Source organism: Salmo trutta, chromosome 27 (genome assembly GCF_901001165.1).
Source record: "Salmo trutta chromosome 27, fSalTru1.1, whole genome shotgun sequence".
NCBI lineage: Eukaryota > Metazoa > Chordata > Actinopteri > Salmoniformes > Salmonidae > Salmo > Salmo trutta.
The window spans coordinates 808,453-823,353 of record NC_042983.1 but is presented as its reverse complement, the minus strand read 5'-3'; the positions used below and the strand labels follow the sequence as shown (position 1 = coordinate 823,353).

General features: G+C 47.3%; 1 protein-coding gene across 1 annotated transcript in view; it reads right to left on the bottom strand.

The window, feature by feature from the left end:
* Positions 1-14,901, bottom strand: part of LOC115164097 (protein prenyltransferase alpha subunit repeat-containing protein 1) — a 76,025-nt gene that overhangs the window by 10,070 nt on the left and 51,054 nt on the right. Inside the window, exons 5-6 of the mRNA XM_029716215.1 lie at positions 10,529-10,769; positions 1,387-1,760 (exon numbers count right to left, since the gene is read on the bottom strand). Of these exons, the coding sequence (XP_029572075.1) occupies positions 1,387-1,760; positions 10,529-10,769 (615 nt within the window). The remainder of the gene's footprint in view (positions 1-1,386; positions 1,761-10,528; positions 10,770-14,901) is intronic.

Sequence of the window (14,901 nt, the reverse complement as noted above, 5' to 3'; positions counted from 1 at the left end):
GAAGTTTAGAACGACCAATACTCTTCCTAGAGCTGGCCGCCTGGCCGAACTGATTAATCTGGGGAGAAGGGCCTTGGTCAGGGAGGTGACCAAGAACCCGATGGTCACTCCGACAAAGCTCCAGCGTTCCTCTGTGGAGATGGGAGAACCTTCCAGAACAACAACCATCTCTGCAGCACTCCACCAATCTGGCCTTTATGGTAGAGTGGCCAGACGGAAGCCACTCTTCAGTGATAGGCACATGACACCCCGCTTGGAGTTTGCCAAAAGACACCTAAAGGACTCTCAGACCATGAGAAACAAGATTCTCTTGTCTGATGAAACCAAGATGGAACTCTTTGGCCTGAATGCCAAGCGCCACATCTGGAAGAAACCTGGCACCCTCCCTACGGTGAAGCATGATGGTGGTAGCATCATGCTGTGGGGATGTTTTCAGCGGCAGGGACTAGGAGACTAGTCAGGATTGAGGGAAAGATGAACGGAGCAAAGTACAGAGCGATCCTTGATGAAAACCTGCTCCAGAGCACTCAGGACCTCAGACAGGGGGCAAAGGTTTACCTTCCAACAGGACAATGACCCGAAGCACACAGCCAAGACAACGCAGGAGTGGCTTCTGGACAAGTCTCTGAATGTCCTTGAGTGGTCCAGGCAGAGCCCGGACTTGAACATCTCTGGAGAGACCTGAAAATATATGTGCAGCGACGCACCCCATCCAACCTGACAGAGCTTGAGAAGATCTGCAGAGAAGAATGGGAGAAACTCCCCAAATACAGGTGTGCCAAGCTTGTAGCTTCATACCCAAGAAGACTTGAGGCTGTAATTGCTGCCAAAGGTGCTTCAACAAAGTGCTGAGAAAGGGTCTGAATACTTATGTAAATGTAATATGAGTTTTAGATTTTTTACTACATTTGCAAAAAATTTATAATAACCTGTTTTTGCTTTGTCATTGTGGGGTATTGTGTGTAGATTGATGAGGGAAAAAATGATTTAATCCATTTTAGAATAAGGCTGTAACGTAACAAAATGTGGAAAAAGTGAAGGGGTCTGAATACTTTCCGAATGCACCGTATATGACATGATAGGGACCCACCAACACATCCACTACTGAAGAGTCCTGAGAACATTGTAATGGTCTAACGGACAATAAAAACGATTGGCATAATAAAGCATTTGCCACCAATATGGAGGGTAGTTAGCCAAACTCTGTACAGTGGCTATGGCTCTAGCTGAAATTAGGCCACACCCTAGATACAACAACGTGCTGGTCCATGATTGGTCCTCCTTTGGTCTCACCTGTGACACCAGAGCGTCTCATAATAAAATGTGTTCTGTGATTGGCTAACATTGTAGTCTCAGGTTGAGTGACAGTGGCCGGTGGGCTCGTACCTGTGACACCAGAGTGTCTCGTGTCCGGGGAAGGACTGGATGAGGTCAGTACACAGCTCCATCTCCTGGTGGAAGAGCTGGGGCACGGCCGGCACCGAGGACTGGTCCTCTGGGGTGGCGGGAGAGGGGCAGGGGGCTGCTGCTGTGGCCTCTCCGTTACCCTGGTGGTGGGGGTGGCCTGGCTGGGGGTCCGGGCTGGGACTGCGAGGGCTGGAGATGCCGAGGCTGGGCCGAGGGGCATGGTGGTGGTGCATGGACTGGCTGAGCTCCCTGACCAGGGCCTTGAGCAGAAACTGGCGGTAGTGAAAGCCACTGTGGTCCGACACGTGCATGGAGACCCACTCACGTAGGGAGGACAGCTCATCATGGAGGACCTGGGAAAAGAGGAGGAGAGATGACCTCATTCAAGCAAGGTTTTCCATTCAAAGGTATGCTAACCAACATATGATTAAAGAGGACACTAAATTGCAGGTGTATATGTTCAGACAAACATTTTTAACAATAAAACAATTATGTTATGGTTGGAATTATACTTGTGCACACTAGCAATTCCAAAAGAGAGAGGGAAATTATTTGGCTTCTTACAAAGACATGATTTGACCAATCAAACGCTATCAGGGCAGCCATTACGAGAACCAAACCCCAATGGGTGATCAGAAAGTGGGCTTATCCTATCATAACAGGAAGTGTCTATTAAAGAATTATTCCTACTGTCTACTCTTGTCACAGTCCTATATCCCTGGTCCTAATAAACAGTAGCATCTCTCCATATCTTAGGAGTGCCTGGCATGGCTTAAAAATTAGGAACGGATCAACTGAGCCACAACACTCCATCCACCTTTAAATCCCTAGGCCTCTTATTTTAGGATCAGGCCGTAGGGATTTGCTGCATTAATGCCTGCACTGTCCCCAGATCAGTTAAATGGATTAGAAAGTTCCTGTCCTCCTCAACACACAGTGACAGGCCAGAGATATGAGGCAGCGAGGGCTGGAGACACACAGACCCTGGTCTTACTGTATAAGCCATGCTAGCTGCATGAAAACATTCATAGCTAGTTGCCTGCTAGACTAGCACACACAGATGTTTTCTGTCAATGTTACATTGAAAGAGCTATCAATGTTTTGACAGAGACCACGAACATACAATTAAGAGGCAGAGAGAGAGAGTGGCAGAGAGAGGCGGAGAAGCAGAGAGAGAGGCAGACCGAGAGAGGCAGAGAGAGAGGCAGAGAAAGAGAGGCAGAGCAAGAGAGAGGCAGAAAGAAGCAGAGAGGCAGTGGCAGAGCGAGAGAGAGAGGCCGAGTGAGAGCGAGGCAGAGACAAGCAGAGAGGCAGTGGCAGAGCGAGAGAGAGGCAGTGGCAGAGCGAGAGAGAGGCAGAGGCAAAGTGAGAGAGAGGCAGAGGCAGAGAGAAGCAGAGAAAGAGGCAGAGAGAGAGCGAGAGAGGCAGAGTGAGAGAGAGAGGCAGAGAGAGAGAGAGCGGCAGAGAGAGAGAGAGGCAAAGACAGAGAGAGGCAGAGACAGAGAGAGGCAGAGACAGAGAGAGGCAGAGAGAAGCAGAGAGAGAGGCAGAGAGAAGCAGAGAGAGAGAGCGAGACGCAGATAGAGAGAGAGCGCGAGAGGCATGGTGAGAGAAAGGCAGAGCGAGAGAGGCAGAGAGAAACAGAGAGGCAGAGAGAAGCAGAGAGAGAGCGAGAGAGAGAGCGAGACGCAGAGAGAGAGAGCGAGAGGCAGAGTGAGAGAAAGGCAGAGCGAGAGAGAGGCAGAGCGAGAGAGAGAAAGAGGCAGAGCGAGAGGCAGAGCGAGAGAGAGGGAGAGCGAGAGGAAGAGCGATAGAGAGGTAGAGCGAGAAAGGGAGAGGGAGGCAGAGCTAGAGAGAAGCAGAGTGAGAGAGGCAGAGCCAGAGGCAGACCCGAGAGGCAGCGGCAGAGCGAGAGGCAGAGAGAGAGAGAGGCAGAGCGAGAGACAGAGCGAGAGAGGAAGAGCGAGAGAGAGGCAGAGGCAGAGCAAGAGAGGGGCAGAGCGAGAGGGGGCAGAGCGAGAGAGAGGCAGAGCGAAAGAGAGGCAGAGAGAGAGAAGCAGAGAGAGGCAGAGAGAGAGCAAGAGAGGAAGAAAGAAAGCAAGAGAGGCAGAGAGAGAGCGAGGCAGAGCGATAGAGAGGCAGAGCGAAAGAGAGGCAGAGAGAGAAGCAGAGAGAGAGCAAGAGAGGAAGAAAGAGAGCAAGAGAGGCAGAGACAGAGAGAGCGAGGCAGAGCGATAGAGAGGCAGAGCGAAAGAGAGGCAGAGAGAGAGAAGCAGAGAGAGGCAGAGAGAGAGCGAGAGGCAGAGAGACAGAGAGCGAGGCAGAGCGATAGAGAGGCAGAGAGTAGGAGAGGCAGAGAGAGAGAGGCAGAGAGTCAGAGAGAGAAAGGCAGAGAGAGGGGCAGAGAAAGGCAGAGAGAAGCAGAGAGAGAGAGGCAGAGAGGGAGGCAGAGAGAGAGAGAGAGAGGCAGAGAGGGGCAGAGAGAGAGAGGGGCAGAGAGAGAGAGGGGCAGAGAGAGAGGCAGAGAGAGAGCGAGAGAGGCAGAGCAAGAGAGGGGCAGAGCGAGAGAGAGGCAGAGCGAGAGAGAGGCAGAGGGAGAGAGAGGGGGGCAGAGCGAGAGAGGGGCAGAGCGAGCGAGAGAGAGGCAGAGCAAAAGAGAAGCAGAGAGAGGCAGAGAGAGAGCAAGAGAGGAAGAGAGAGAGCAAGAGAGGCAGAGAGAGAGCGAGAGGCAGAGACAGAGAGAGTGAGGCAGAGCGATAGAGAGGCAGAGCGAAAGAGAGGCAGAGAAAGAGAAGCAGAGAGAGGCAGAGAGAGCGAGAGGCAGAGAGAGAGAGAGAGGCAGAGAGGGGCAGCGAGAGAGAGGGGCAGAGAGAGAGAGGCAGAGAGAGAGCGAGAGAGAGGCAGAGCGAGAGAGAGGCAGAGGGAGAGAGAGAGGCCGAGAGAGAGAGGGGCAGAGAGAGAGAGGCAGAGAGAGGCAGAGGCAAGCAGAGAGAAGCAGAGAAAGAGATGGGGGCAGAGAGAGAGAGAGAGAGAGAGAGAGGCAGAGTCAGAGAGAGGAAGAGCGAGAGAGAGAGGCAGAGCGAGAGAGAGAGAGGCAGAGAGGGAGAAAGAAAGGCAGAGAGAGAGAGAGAGATAGGGGCAGAGAGAGAGATAGGGGCAGAGAGAGAGATAGGGGCAGAGAGAAAGTGAGAGAGGCAGAGCGGGAGTGAGGCAAAGAGGGAGAAAGGCAGAGAGAGAGAGAGGCAAAGAGAGAGAGAGGCAGAGAGAGAGGCAGAGAGAGAGAGGCAGAGAGAGAGAGAGGCAGAGAGAGAGAGGGGCAGAGAGAGAGAGAGGCAGAGAGAGAGGCAGAGAGAAAGAGAGAGATGTGCGGTTAAAATTGGCAACAAGCAAACAGACTTCTCTCAGGGTGGGGGAGTGAAACAGGGCTGCCCAATAAGTCCAACACTATTTAACATCTACATGAATGAATTGGCAAAAACATCAGAAGAATCGGCAGCACCTGGTATCACCCTAAACAACACTGAAATCAAGTGTCTGCTATACACAGATGACCTGGTGCTGCTGTCTCCCACTAAAGAGGGGTTACAGCAGCACCTAGATCGTGTTCACCGGTTCTGTCAGACCTGGGCTCTGACCTAAAAAAGACAAATATAATGATATTCCAAAAAAGGTCCAGAAATCAGGATGACAAATATAAATTATATTTGGACACAGTTCTATTAGAACACACCAAAAACTACACATATCTAGGACTAGATATCAGCATGGCTGTGAATGAGCTGAGAGACAAAGCAAGAAGAGCATTCTATGCCATTAAAAGGAACATTAAAATCAAAATTCCAATTAGAATCTGGCTCGAAATTTTCGGTTACAGAACCAATTGCTCTATATGGCAGTGAAGTATGGGGTCCACTCTCTAATAATAATAATAATGAATTCACCAAATGGGACAAACATCCAATTGAAATACTGTATGCAGAGTTTTGCAAGACTGTATTGCAAGTGCAAAGAAAAACTCCAAATAACGCATGTACAGTGAGGGGGAAAAAGTATTTGATCCCCTGCTGATTTTGTACGTTTGCCCACTGACAAAGAAATGATTAGTCTATAATTTGAATGGTGAGAGACAGAATAACAACAAAAAAATCCAGAAAAACGCATGTCAAAAATGTTATAAATTGATTTGCATTTTAATGAGGGAAATAAGTATTTGACCCCCTCTCAATCAGAAAGATTTCTGGCTCCCAGGTGTCGTTTATACAGGTAACGAGCTGAGATTAGGAGCACACTCTTAAAGGAAGTGCTCCTAATCTCAGTTTGTTACCTGTATAAAAGACACCTGTCCACAGAAGCAATCAATCAATCAGATTCCAAACTCTCCACCATGGCCAAGACCAAAGAGCTCTCTTGTCAGGGACAAGATTGTAGCCCTACACAAGGCTGGAATGGGCAACAAGACCATCGCCAAGCAGCTTGGTGAGGTGACAACAGTTGGTGCGATTATTCGCAAATGGAAGAAACACAAAAGAACTGTCAATCTCCCTCGGCCTGGGGCTCCATGCAAGATCTCACCTTGTGGAGTTGCAATGATCATGAGAATGGTGAGGAATCAGCCCAGAACTACACAGGAGGATCTTGTCAATGATCTCAAGGCAGCTGGGACCATAGTAACCAAGAAAACAATTGGTAACACTACGCCGTGAAGGACTGAAATCCTGCAGCGCCCGCAAGGTCCCTCAAGAAAGCACATATACATGCCCGTCTGAAGTTTGCCAATGAACATCTGAATGATTCAGAGGACAACTGGGTGAAAGTGTTGTGGTCAGATGAGACCAAAATGGAGCTCTTTGGAATCAACTCAACTCGCCGTGTTTGGAGGAGGAGGAATGCTGCCTTTGACCCCAAGAACACCATCCCCACCGTCAAACATGGAGGTGGAAACATTATGCTTTGGGGGTGTTTTTCTGCTTAGGGGACAGGACAACTTCACCGCATCAAAGGGACGATGGACGGGGCCATGTACCGTCAAATCTTGGGTGAGAACCTCCTTCCCTCAGCCTGGGCATTGAAAATGGGTCGTGGATGGGTATTCCAGCATGACAATGACCCAAAACACATGGCCAAGGCAACAAAGGAGTGGCTCAAGAAGAAGCACATTAAGGTCCTGGAGTGGCCTAGCCAGTCTCCACACCTTAATCCCATAGAAAATATGTGGAGGGAGCTGAAGATTCGAGTTGCCAAACGTCAGCCTCGAAACCTTAATGACTTGGAGAAGATCTGCAAAGAGGAGTGGGACAAAATCCCTCCTGAGATGTGTGCAAACCTGGTGGCCAACTACAAGAAACGTCTAACCACTGTGATTGCCAGCAAGGGTTTTGCCACCAAGTAGTAAGTCATGTTTTGCAGAGGGGTCAAATACTTATTTCCCTCAATTTATAACATGCGTTTTTCTGGATTTTTTTGTTGTTATTCTGTCTCTCACTGTTGAAATAAACCTACCATTAAAATTATAGACTGATAATTTCTTTGTCAGTAGGCACACGTACAAAATCAGCAGGGGATCAAATACTTTTTTCCCTCACTGTAGAGCAGAATTGGGCCAATGCCCCCTCCTCATTCTAATAGAAAAAAGAGCCATGAAATTTTACAACCATCTAAAAACAAGTGACCCCAAAACATTCCATCACACAGCTCTACAATGTCAAGAGCTGAAACCAGAGAAGAGTCCCCTCAGCCAGCTGGTTCTGAGGCTCAGTTCACAAACCCAAACCAACCCCATTGAGCCTCAGGATAGCACTCTTGCCCAACCAAATCATCACAAAACAAAAAGAAAAATATATCACCTTTTGGAAAGACACCACAAAAAAATCTAAGTAAACTTCAATGCTATTTTGCTCTAAACAGACAGTACATGGTGGCAGACTATCTGACCACTGTGACTGATAGAAAACTGAGGAAAACATTGACTAGGTACAGACTCAATGAGCACAGTCTGGCTATAGAGACCGGTCGTCACAGACAAACCTGGCTGCCCAGAGAGGACAGGCTGTGCTCACTCTGATCCAGGGGAGAGGTAGAGACAGAGCTGTATTTCCTATTACACTGTGACAAATACTCAGACCTAAGTGAATATTTCTTTCCCCAAATTATAAATCAATACAAAGAATTTGAAACTATAAAAGTTGAAGAAAAAATATAACATTTATAGGGTGAAAAGCCAAAATGTGCAGTTTTGGCAGCCAAATATGTGTCCTCCTGCCACAACCTGAGGGACAGCCGGTGAAAAGTGCAATGTAATGTCAATAATATTTCCCATCTTGTTTTGTTTCGTCTTTCATACCATGTCATGTGTCTTCTCAGTCATGTTGACACTGGTCTACTACCATTGCTTTAATGTATTGTTGTTCTGATTAATATTGTTGTTGTAGTTGTTGTTAATGGTAATCCCATGTCCACTACTAGTATTATTATTGCTGTTGGTCCCACCATTCATTTATTTATTTATATATATATATATATATATATATATATATATATAATACTCAAAAAAATAAAGGGAACACTTAAACAACACATCCTAGATCTGAATGAAAGACTAATGTTATTAAAACCTGTTAGGGCTAGGGGGCAGTATTTACACGGCCGGATAAAAAACGTACCCGATTTAATCTGGTTACTACTCCTACCCAGTAACTAGAATATGCATATAATTATTGGCTTTGGATAGAAAACACCCTAAAGTTTCTAAAACTGTTTGAATGGTGTCTGTGAGTATAACAGAACTCATATGGCAGGCAAAAACCTGAGAAGATTCATTACAGGAAGTGCCCTCTCTGACAAGATCTTGTTCTTCTTGTCTCACCGGAAGTTTGCGGGGGGTATGGTAGTTCTGAACGTCACATGCTAATGTAAAAAGCTGTTTTTTGATATAAATATGAACTTGATTGAACAAAAAATTCATGTATTGTGTAACATAATGTCCTAGGTGTGTCATCTGATGCAGATCATCAAAGGTTAGTGCTGCATTTAGCTGTCTTCTGGGTTTTTGTGACATTATATGCTAGCTTGAAAAATGGGTGTCTGATTATTTCTGGCTGGGTACTCTGCTGACATAATCTAATGTTTTGCTTTCGTTGTAAAGCCTTTTTGAAAACGGACAGTGTGGTTAGATTAACGAGAGTCTTGTCTTTAAAATGCTGTAAAATAGTCATATGTTTGAGAAATTGAAGTAATAGCATTTCTAAGGTATTTGAATAACGCGCCACAGGATTCCACTGGCTGTTACGTAGGTGGGACGATTTGGTGCCACCTACCCTAGAGAGGTTAAATACTTTTTTATTTACATAGTTGAATGTGCTGACAACAAAATTACACAAAAATAATCAATGGAAATCCAATTTATCAACCCATGGAGGTCTGGATTTGGAGTCACACTCAAAATTAAAGTGGAAAACCACACTACAGGCTGATCCAACTTTGATGTAATGTCCTTAAAACAAGTCAAAATGAGGCTCAGTAGTGTGTGTGGCCTACACGTGCCTGTATGACCTCCCTACAACGCCTGGGCATGCTCCTGATGAGGTGGCGGATGGTCTCCTGAGGGATCTCCTCCCAGACCTGGACTAAAGCATCCGCCAACTCCTGGACAGTCTGTGGTGCAATGTGGCGTTGGTGGATGGAGCGAGACATGATGTCCCAGATGTGCTCAATTGGATTCAGGTCTGGGGAACGGGCGGGCCAGTCAATAGCATCAATGCCTTCCTCTTGCAGGAACTGCTGACACACTCCAGCCACATGAGGTCTAGCATTGTCTTGCATTAGGAGGAACCCAGGGCCAACCCCACCAGCATATGGTCTCACAAGGGGTCTGAGGATCTCATCTCGGTACCTAATGGCAGTCAGGCTACCTCTGGCGAGCACATGGAGGGCTGTGCGGCCCCCCAAAGAAATGCCACCCCACACTATGACTGACCCACCGCCAAACCGGTCATGCTGGAGGATGTTGCAGGCAGCAGAACGTTCTCCACGGCGTCTCCAGACTCTGTCACGTCTGTCACGTGCTCAGTGTGAACCTGCTTTCATCTGTGAAGAGCACAGGGTGCCAGTGGCAAATTTGCCAATCTTGGTGTTCTCTGGCAAATGCCAAACGTCCTGCACGGTGTTGGGCTGTAAGCACAACCCCCACCTGTGGACGTCGGGCCCTCATACCACCCTCATGGAGTCTGTTTCTGACCGTTTGAGCAGACACATGCACATTTGTGGCCTGCTGGAGGTCATTTTGCAGGGCTCTGGCAGTGCTTCTCCTGCTCCTCCTTGCACCAAGGCGGAGGTAGTGGTCCTGCTGCTGGGTTGTTGCGCTCCTACGGCCTCCTCCACGTCTCCTGATGTACTGGCCTGTCTCCTGGTAGCGCCTCCATGCTCTGGACACTACGTTGACAGACACAGCAAACCTTCTTGCCACAGCTCGCATTGATGTGCCATCCTGGATGAGCTGCACTACCTGAGCCACTTGTGTGGGTTGTAGACTCCGTCTCATGCTACCACTAGAGTGAAAGCACCGCCAGCATTCAAAAGTGACCAAAACATCAGCCAGGAAGCATAGGAACTGAGAAGTGGTCTGTGGTCCCCACCTGCAGAACCACTCCTTTATTGGGGGTGTCTTGCTAATTGCCTATAATTTCCACCTGTTGTCTATTCCATTTGCACAACAGCATGTGAAATCAGTGTTGCTTCCTAAGTGGACAGTTTGATTTCACAGAAGTGTGATTGACTTGGAGTTACATTGTGTTGTTTAAGTGTTCCCTTTATTTTTTTGAGCAGTGTATATATATATTTTCTATATGTATACTTTGACAATGTAAGTAATAATGAACTTGCCATGTCAATAAAGTCAATTGAATTGAGAGAGAGAGGCAGAGAGAGAGAGGCAGAGAGAGAGAGAGAGAGGGGCAGAGAGAGAGAGAGAGAGAGAGGCAGAGAGAGAGAGAGAGGGGCAGAGAGAGAGAGAGAGAGGGGCAGAGAGAGAGAGAGAGAGGCAGAGAGAGAGAGAGAGGTAGAGAGAGAGAGAGAGAGAGAGAGAGAGAGAGAGATAGAGAGAGACCCTATCTCGTCCTACTCCTACCTTCAGGTTGCCCTGGGCCATGTTCTGCAGGACCCAGATACGGTGCGACCAGGCGTTGTAGTTGCTAGGGTAGCGGCTGGCGGCGTCGGCGCATACCTTCATCTCGTCGTGTAGAACCCTGTGGAGGCGCTCACTAAGCTGCGTCCTCTCTGCTGCGTCACGCAAGTCACTGTCACCCTGCTTCTTCCTGTCTGAGCTGGGGGAAGAACATTCCCGTAGCACCTGCTGTAGTACCCAGCGCCTGGAAACACAGGGGGAATGTTTAACTATATACACTGACTGAACACACACACGCACCTCAAATACCCTCGGCTCCCAAAACAGCCCTAAACCCAGAACCAACCGAGCCTATAGTAAGCATCTGGTTCAACAACAGAGCCAGGACAAAAGGCCTGGATAACATCAATACAAAACAGCTACGTAAGTGACCTATCAACTGCGATGACATTCTCAGAATGCATTGTGCAACCACAGCCTTCTCAGGCTGCTAAACACTTTGCTGGCCAGATGAGGGGTCATTTTGGGTCAGTTTGATCATGTCCTGTACACACCATATACGGCCATACACAGTGCCTTCAGAAACTATTCACACCTTGACTTTCTACACATTTTGTTGTGCTACAACGTGGTATTAAAATTGATTTAATTGTAATTTTTTTGTCAACGATCTACACGGAATACTCTAACGTCAAAGTGGAAAACGAATTCTAACATTTGTAAAAGATATATAGATATACTCCATCACTCTCCTTCTTGGTCAAATAGCCCTTACACAGACTGGGGGTGAGTTGGGTCATTGTCCTGTTGAAAAACAAATAATAATCCCACTAAGCGCAAACCAGAAGGGATGGCGTATCGCTGCAGAATGCTGTGGTAACCATGCTGGTTAAGTGTGCCTTGAATCCTAAATAAATCACTGACTGTGTCACGAGCAAAGCACCCCCACACCATCACAACTCCTTCTTTATGCTTCACAGTGGCAGGGATGCTAACTGTCCAAAAAATGTGACACATTTTCTTTGCACTGAAACACACAAAACATGTGTTAAGGGGATTTTAAGGGGATTTTTTTTACTGTAAATCAGCTTTAAAATTCAAATTTCTAGTGACTTTTAGGCTGAATCTGTGTATTAATTAACCAACAAAGAATATGATCTACATGATCAGTCTCTGTGTGTAAAATAAAAAGTGGTTAATGTGAACCTAACTCATAGCTAAACATTTTAAGGAAAACAATCCAATGTTATTTGTTGCCATACTTTACTGCACATGACACTCAAGTCCACAAAATAAACAATACATTCATATTTTATACTGGTTTATGTAGTCGAGTCAATATAATACCACATACATTTTAGGTCAATAGTTCTCCAAAGATGGAGTTATTTCAAGATATTCTGGAAAGTTAGCTAGCTAACTCATTGATCTAGCTTTCAGGAACAGTCCCTCTGATGCTGTTCTGCCCAACAGAACAGAACATTTCTGAGGGAAAGTTAAATGAAACCCAAATAGAACTCTTTCCTATACCCACATACAGTTTCAGAACACTTTCTGAAAAAAAATATCTGAATTGCAAACATAAAAATATAGCCCATCAAATTAAGGTAAATGGTGGCAGAAAACAGGCCTCGGATGCTGCGTCCTAGGCCAGGAACAATTTGGGATTTATTTGACAAAGGGAGAGTACTGGAGGGAAGTAGAGGGCTGGGTAGAGGGTTTTCCCCTACTTCTTTTTCAGAACCTGGACAAGTATTTCAAGTGCCCGCTTGCGCTGTTTTGCGGCATGCTTGAGCCTTGCCCTCTTCTCCTCTTCAGCTACCGCCGTCTTGCTCTCCTGAGCGCTTCCAGATGGCTGACAGCCATACCCGAGATGTCGTCTTTGGTCTTCCAGCAGACTCCGCTGCCACTGGGTCTTGTCTACTGTTCCTGCTGAACTGATGTTTCTGCAGAGCCTTCAGTCCACCTCTCCAAACCTTGCATCCTCCCATTTAAACATCTCCACTGCGGTCTTCTGCCTGGTCTGCAGGGTGTACTTCACAGTCTGTATTGCATTGAAAGTTGAGATGTTGATGTTGGTGCTTCGTGTATCAATGATGTCGTTCATCCAGCTAAATGAAGATTCAACCCTGGGACCATGAAAGACAGAGAGGGCACCTTTCACCACATTACCCAGGGCTGGATAAGGTGTCTGGGCCAAGACATGAGCCCACCACTCCACCATGTCATCTCCCTCCTTGAAGCTGGCCAGGCATGGATCAATGTTGTATCGCATGATCTCCTGGTGGAGATCACTGCCGGCAAGTGAGAGGTGGCCCAACATTGCGCAGGGCTTCTTCAACTGGATCGCTACCTGCGAGTGGCCTCTCAAAATCGGGTCCAGAGCAGACAGTGACCTCAGTGTGTGACTTTGCAAGGCTTTGGTGACCTGTTCCATGAAAGACTTCAGCAGCTGAAATATAGAACACCACAAAACTGTTTTGAAACAATGAGAAAAAAGATAAAGTATTAAATGTAATTAAATTGTAGGGTACTAACAGCATGATTAGGATTCCTGGTTCAGAATCCATCTGCTTCCCGCCCCACATACATCTCCCTGGCAAACAGCAGCATCTTCTCCTTAAGTACCATCACTCCCATAGTCTTGGGTGACACTTTAGTGATGTATTCAGCATTGAAAAGTTTCAAGCTGCTTGTCGTGGAGCTTATGTACCAACGTCTGGCTACCCTGTGAATGTAAAACAAGCTGTTGTGAAATACAACATTGTATATACAGGTGTAGCCAACAGTCGCAGATAGAAAAAACCCACCGGGAAAACCATTACGTGTTCCTTCATGATAGGCAGTACACCCACGTAAATTCTGAGTTGTAGGTCAGTTGTAGTGCCCTCATGCCACACCTTCCTGGTCACTCTTCTTTCTGTCTTTTCCTTGCTGTGTCATGCCTGTGAAAACAGAATCAGTAAGTTAAGTGTCAATAAGGTACATTTTGCTCATCACTGGTAACCATGGCATGGCTTGTAAACCACTACAGACTACAAAGGGAATCACAGCCAAGAGCTGCCCAGTGACACAAGCCTACCAGACAGGCAAATTAACTTCTATGCTCGCTTCAAGGCAAATAACACTAAAACATGCATGAGAGCACCAGCTGTTCCGGACGACTGTGTGATCAAGCTCTCCGTAGCAGATGTGAGTAAGACCTTTAAACAGGTCAATATTCACAAGGCCGCAGGCTGACCAACTCGCAGCCTTCACTGACATTTTCAACCTCTCCCTGTCCGAGTCTGTAATACCAACATGTTTCAAGCAGACCACCATAGTCCCTGTGCACAAGAACACGAAGGTAACCTGCCAAAATGACTACCGACCTGTAGCACTCAAGTCTGTAGCCATGAAGTGCTTTGAAAGGCTGGACATGGCTCACATCAACACCATTATCCCAGAAACACTAGACCCACTCAATTTGCATACCAACCTAACAGATGATGCAATCTCTATTGCACTCACCACTGCCCTTTCCCACCTGGACAAAAGGAACCTATGTGAGAATGCTATTCATTGACTACAGCTCAGAGTTCAACACCATAGTGACCTCAAAGCTCATCAATAAGCCAAGGACCCTGGGACTAAACACCTCCCTCTGCAACTGGATCCTGGACTGACGGGCTGCCACCAGGTGGTAAGGGTAGGTAACAACACATCTGCCATGCTGATCCTCCCCACAGGGCCCCTCAGGGGCCCCGCCAGGCACTACTCCAACACCACCATTAAGTTTGCCGATGACACAACAGTGGTAGGTCTGATCACCAACAACGACGAGACATCCTATAAGGAGGTGGACAGAGACCTGGCCGGGTGGTGCCAGGACAACAACCTCTTCCTCAACGTGATCAAGACAAAGGAGATGATTGTGGACTAAAGGAAAAGGAGGACCGAGCACGCCGCCATTCTCATCGACTGGGCTGTAGTGGAGCAGGTTGAGAGCTTCAAGTTTCGTGGTGTCCACATCACCAACAAACTAACATGGTCCAAGCACACCAAGACAGTCGTGAGGAGGGCACCACAAAGCATATTCCCCCTCAGGAGACTGAAAATATTTGGCATGGGTCCTCAGATCCTCAAAAGTTTCTACAGCTGCACCATCGAAAGCATCCTGAGGGGTTGCATCACTGCCTGGTATGGCAACTGCTCGGCCTCCGACAGCAAGGCACTACAGAGGGTAGTGCGTACGGCCCAGTACATCACTGGGGCCAAGCTTTCTGCCATCCAGGACCTCTATAACAGGCGGTGTCAAAAGAAGGCCATAAAAATTGTCAAAGACTCCAGCCACACTAATCATAGACTGTTCACTCTGCTACCGCACGGTAAGCAGT